This window comes from Camelina sativa, chromosome 11, assembly GCF_000633955.1.
Source record: "Camelina sativa cultivar DH55 chromosome 11, Cs, whole genome shotgun sequence".
Taxonomy (NCBI): domain Eukaryota; kingdom Viridiplantae; phylum Streptophyta; class Magnoliopsida; order Brassicales; family Brassicaceae; genus Camelina; species Camelina sativa.
The window spans coordinates 49,099,300-49,104,748 of NC_025695.1; the positions used below are offsets into that span (position 1 = coordinate 49,099,300).

The window sequence follows — 5,449 nt, forward strand, 5'->3', positions numbered from 1 at the left end:
AAATCTTCAACAAAACCCATATTCAAAGTTCAAAACTTTTGATACAACCAAATAAAAACTTTAGCAAAACACATCTTCAAAGTTCAAAACTTTTGATACAACCACATGATCTACATTATCTTGATAGAAAAATTTAAAATCTTTAGCAAAACCCATCTTCAAAGTTAACCAAATGATCTGCACTATCTTCTATAATATAACCTATTTTCAGATTGGAAAATCTAGAGAAATCCAAATAATTTCTTACGATGGAAGTTGGAATTGTGGCTTGGCCTCTTGTGCAAACGGGTTTAGTGCTCCCAACGGCAGGACAGTCTCCACAATATAAACCTGAGGCACAATCAGTAGCTGAGGAGCATGAATCCAGCATCTGAGAAAGACACACACAAATAAAAAGCAAAATCCAAAAAGATTTAGACCCCAAATTGATAATGGCAATAAATTAGAGAATAAGAATAATAAGGAAAGAGAATCAAAAGAACCTGGCAATTTCCATTAGAGCAAGCTGAGGAAAAAGAGAAGAAGAAGGACAAGGAAAAAAGAGAGACTGTTACGGCTCTGCATAAGCCATTGATGCACGCCGACATAGCTCCTTAGCTTATGCAGAGAGAGAGAGAGAGAGAAATCTGAATGATGTTCGATCTACTGTTGTTGTTGGTTGCTTGAGTGGGTTTTTCTCTTGAGACGAGACAAAAGAGATGTTTAGGTACTAAAACCCGGGCAGGGCTTCATCGATTTGTTAATCCTTGAAAACAGAGGAACAAAAGAAAAAGATTAAGCTTTGTTTTTTTTTTTCTTGTTTATTCTTTCTTTTCTTAGACAAAGGTTGAATCTTTTTCCCACCTCCCAAAAGAGAAACGATTAGTATAGAAGATAACCCACTTCATAAGTAAGAAAGTAGCTTAATTTAGAGCGACAATACTTTTGTTTTAACATTTTATAATAAACAAACAGCAATCCAGTTTCTAGTTTTGTACACCAAACATACGTACGCGGTGACTATTTTGTCAATACCTACTTGAAATTTGTGGAAACAATGTGTTTTTGGAAGAGTTTGTCAAAATTAGCAATCATGATTTTATCATATATCAAAATTTGTTTATATGTGTTAAATACTTAATAGTGTTATCTATACCATATATAAATGATCTATATAATGTTAATAAATTAAAATTTGTATTCTTGAATTGCTAATATTTTTTTACCTAACATTTTTATTATTGATATCTTTTTTTGCTAACGTTACGGTGGTCACATGCGTGGGGACACTCTTGCCTTGTTGTTTGTCTCTTTGCTTCTTTCAAGGAAATAATGTCATTATTTTCATATGATCGCACAAAAGTTACTTCAACATCTCACTCTCTCTCTCTCTGTGGAAATAACACAATAATAATGTCTAGATGAAATGTTTATCGACATTTATCACCATGCCTGATTCATCTACAAATTAAGTAACTAATTCATCAACAAAGACATACGACATTAGTGATTTCCATATCCAATCTTTTAATTAATCAACCAATCTAAAAAAAAATAATACGTGATTTGAAAGAGAAAAAGTTACCGCCATATGAAACTGATATTACTACAAAATGACCATGTAGCATATTCGGCTTGCGTACAGCTTATACAACGACGTCGTGTAAAGAAGTCTCTCATTCGCCGCTATAACGTCAGGCCCATGAACTTATTTACTTACTAGCTTCTGTTATTTGGGCCCAAACTCTCTCTTTTAAAGCCCCAATACCCAAGTAACGGAATCATAGAAAAAAACAACTTGCGCGTTTCTCGCTCCTGTTTTGAAAAGCCTTCTTCTAAGGCCCTGAGCATAAAAACCGTACCCGAATACCTAATCCGGAACCCAACCCGAAAAACCGGGTTCGGATTGGGTACGGGTTTGTCTATAAAATCCTATTGGGTTCTATTTTCTAATACCCGTGAGTTCGGATTAAGGTCGGATAATACCCGATACCCGTTTGGATACCCATTAAACCCAAACATATAAACATATTTATAATATTTATCATTAATATAATGCAATTACCCCAGATTATAATTTTGAATATTTCATTTAGTTTTATACTTAAATATCAAAAATAATCAAAATATATAAAATATTTTGTTATGTAAGTCAAAATTTAACTAAATTTATTTAAATTTAATTATATTTTTTTCGGGTACCCGGTAGTTCAGGTACTAATCGGGTTCTAAAATTTGTAACCCGAACCCGATAGTACCCAAACCGAACCGAACCCATATATCTAAAATGGATACTATTTTTCTAAACCCGTTTACCCGAACCCGAATGGATAATACCCGAACCCGAATGGGTAACCCGAATGCCCGGCCCTACTTCTTCTAATGATTGTTTACATTTATTATTTTTGACTATAAATGATTGTTTTTCATTGATAGTAAATGTAATATATAAATTTTGTCTTTTAAAAAATACAAGTATGATTGTAAGAAAGTTATTATTTTATAAATGCAGGTTTAAAAAAATCTTCCGAATCTAGCAAAGTTCCAGTTTTGATTAGCTGTCAAAATTTAGTGTTGAACATTTGTGGACTCATCAGAACTAGACAACAATTGTAAATCATGGTCTTTTTTCCTTTTATTAGATTTGTTAAATACCTTTTTTTATCCTTAAAGTAGCCAAAATCCTTGTCCCAAAAAATGAAAGTTATGTGCATTATTTATCGTTTATAACTTTATTTGGTATTATATTTTTTTTTCCTTTAACTGAGATACAATTGATATATTTTGTGGTGATAAACGTCTTGTTTTCTGTATTAGTTTATCAAAAAAAAAAAAGCTAATCCTGACCACTCAAGTAATTTGCATTTTGAAGAGAAGAGTTCACGGTGAAACTTAGGTTAACTACTAATCCTTATTTATACTGTACAACTTGATTTAGCACCTCTTGTGTCTCTCAGGTAGTATTTTTTTTTCTTCAAAAGTATGGATCAAGGCGGAGAGAATTCTCGGATTCCCGATGATGATGCTGACAGTTCTTTTCGCTTCCAAAGGCTTTTGTTTGAAGACGACTGGCAACTATGGGACACTTACCCTACTGTCGTTGACGCTTGTGCCACATCACCAGCTCCAACGGCTGAGATGAACCATGATAGCCCTACTATCGACGCTACTGCCACATCACCAGATCCAACGGCTGAGATGAACCATGACCATGATAGCCTGACAGTAGACTCCCCCCTCCTCGTCCAATCGTGGTAATCGTCTATTTATCTAATGTTTTCTTGTTTGATAGAAATAAAGCTTTTGGATATAATAGACTTATGGAAATTGTATAGGATCAAGAATCCATCAGCCAGTGGCTCCAGTCATCATCGAGCAGTGAGGAATCTGAAACAGCATCGCAAGAATATTATGTAGATGTATCCTCTCCTCAAGTCATCCTCGCGATCCCGTCCGAGGTATTGTATATTATATCTTAGCATTAAAATATATTTAGAGCTTATGAAATAGTAGTATTCGGGGAATTAAGATGGGAAACTATTTCCACACCACTTAAAAAGGAGAAAGAATTACTTATTTTTCTTTTTATAGATATTCCGTGAAATTTACGTTACTATTTTGCGCGTCTTTTTGTTTGATTTTAAATTTTCGTAGCGAGAAAATATTGGATATTGTTACAACGATAAATTTAACCTTTTTAATGTATTTACAAATAATTTTTTTTTTGTTAGGTCAAGTAGTGAGTTACTAGCTAAGTAATAAATGTAAAAGCTTTCACCACCTTTTTTGTTTTATCTTAGAAGTTAGAACCTTACAATTTTGTGAAAGATAACATTGAACTTTACATAATGCTTCCAAGTATTGATAATTTAGTCGGATGCATTTGTACGTATTTTCCGAAGGATTGCATTTATACAAGAGGCTAGAAGGATTCTTTAATAAGCTTATATGTTCCATTTTGGTTTCTTGAATAAAGACTTGTATGTAAGAAGTTGTAGAGTTTGTATACGGAAAAGTTTACTAATGATTTTTTATTTATTTTAGGAACAATTGATGAATGTCACCGAACATGTAGGAGAAGAAGTCAACACTGGGCTAACCGTTGAAGTCATTGATGAGAACCTAAGAAGAAGGACATATGAAAACAGCAATGATGAAACGGAGCCATGTGTGATCTGTCAGCACAAGTTGAAGAACGGTGAAGAAGCTGCGAAACTGGAATGTGAGCATGACTTTCACTTCGAGTGCATCAAGAGCTGGCTAATGGTCAAGAACAAATGTCCCCTTTGCAACCAGACAGTTGTTTAAATGTTTTATGAGGGTAGAAATATGTCAAGTTTGGATTTTGACTTGATTTCAGACTACCATTGCTTTTGGTTTTATATCCATTGCTTTTCCCTTCGGATGCTAATGAATAAGGAACATATGACCTTTTTCAAGTTGAATAAGTAAAAGATTATTTGCATCCAAACTCAACTCTTATATGTGTTGGCCAATTATAAATATCAAAGTTTCAATAATTTTTTTTTTCTTAAACCTGTGGGACAAGGACAACAAAAGAAAAAGAAAAAAAAAAGATTAGGATTTTTTTTTTGTAAATTGTCAAAAATGGTGAAACTGTTGCACGACCTTACTTTTCAAGTAATTGTCCTATTTCATGTTTAGTCGTAATAATAATTAAATGGTATACTTTATGGCTATCAATGGCCTATCTTATCAATACCATTATTTCAACCGTTTCATTTACTAAAAAGGTTAAATATCTTATCTATATTTAACTTATCACATTAATAAAAGTTTATATATATAACAAAAATGTTTGTCCTTTTATACTTGGTGGTCCAAAAAAAAAATCTTTTTTCTTTTCGTTCTTTTTATTGGGTTAAAAATATGTTCAGTTCTTTATTTTTACTATAAATAAAGTTGTGAAGTAAATACAAAAATTACTAAACGTAAAACTATTTACAACTACACAAGTGATGTGTGAGTGAGACACCAGATTATGTCTATAGGGATTCGACACGCCACTCACTCTTCAGAACACCACACGCGCTTCTCTTAGGGGCGTGACCTCACGCACCTACTACCTCCCCGCCTATAAACCTTTTACTACGGAAAAAGCTACAGAGAGTTAGTAGAGAGAGATATGGGTGATTCTGACGTCGGTGATCGTCTTGCTCCTCCATCTTCTTCCGACGAACTCTCCAGCTTTCTCCGGCAGATTCTTTCCCGCACTCCGATAACTCAACCTTCTTCTTCACCACCGGAGAGAATTGTTTCCTCCGCTGAGACCTTCCCTTCCGTCGGTTATGGAGTCTCTGAAACTGGCCAAGACAACTATGCTTTCGATAACAAGGTAAAAACTTGCTTTATTTAGAGTTGCCAAGATACTTCACTGTCTTTTGTGGTTGAGAAAGAAAACAAAAACCAAACTTAGAGCTCTTTCTTTCTTTTTTTTTTTTTTTTTTTT

At 33.7% G+C, this 5,449-nt stretch overlaps 3 protein-coding genes across 3 annotated transcripts in view; 2 read left to right on the top strand and 1 right to left on the bottom strand.

Annotated features, from left to right (window-relative positions):
* Nucleotides 1–872, bottom strand: part of LOC104727317 (PI-PLC X domain-containing protein At5g67130) — a 3,845-nt gene extending 2,973 nt beyond the window's left edge. The window contains exons 1-2 of the mRNA XM_010446389.2: nt 483–872; nt 248–370 (exon numbers count right to left, since the gene is read on the bottom strand). Coding sequence (XP_010444691.1) covers nt 248–370; nt 483–587 — 228 coding nt within the window. The 5' untranslated portion in view covers nt 588–872. The remainder of the gene's footprint in view (nt 1–247; nt 371–482) is intronic.
* LOC104729090 (E3 ubiquitin ligase BIG BROTHER) lies at nt 2,950–4,392 on the top strand. The gene is made up of 3 exons (XM_019232154.1): nt 2,950–3,228; nt 3,315–3,437; nt 4,024–4,392. The coding sequence occupies exons 1-3, from the start codon at nt 2,962–2,964 to the stop codon at nt 4,285–4,287; spliced, it is 654 nt and encodes a 217-aa protein (XP_019087699.1). The 5' UTR covers nt 2,950–2,961; the 3' UTR covers nt 4,288–4,392.
* The window catches only part of LOC104727320 (transcription factor ALC-like), a 1,460-nt gene continuing 1,088 nt past the window's right edge, over nt 5,078–5,449 (top strand). Inside the window, exon 1 of the mRNA XM_010446393.2 lies at nt 5,078–5,335. Within this exon, the coding sequence (XP_010444695.1) occupies nt 5,126–5,335 (210 nt within the window). The 5' untranslated portion in view covers nt 5,078–5,125. The remainder of the gene's footprint in view (nt 5,336–5,449) is intronic.

Coding starts and splice junctions, on each gene's coding strand:
- LOC104729090 (XM_019232154.1), top strand. CDS start 2,962: ATGGATCAAGGCGGAGAGAATTCTCGGATTCCCGATGATGATGCTGAC. Junction 3,229..3,314: donor ACTCCCCCCTCCTCGTCCAA/TCGTGGTAATCG, acceptor GAAATTGTATAG/GATCAAGAATCCATCAGCCA. Junction 3,438..4,023: donor TCCTCGCGATCCCGTCCGAG/GTATTGTATATT, acceptor TATTTATTTTAG/GAACAATTGATGAATGTCAC.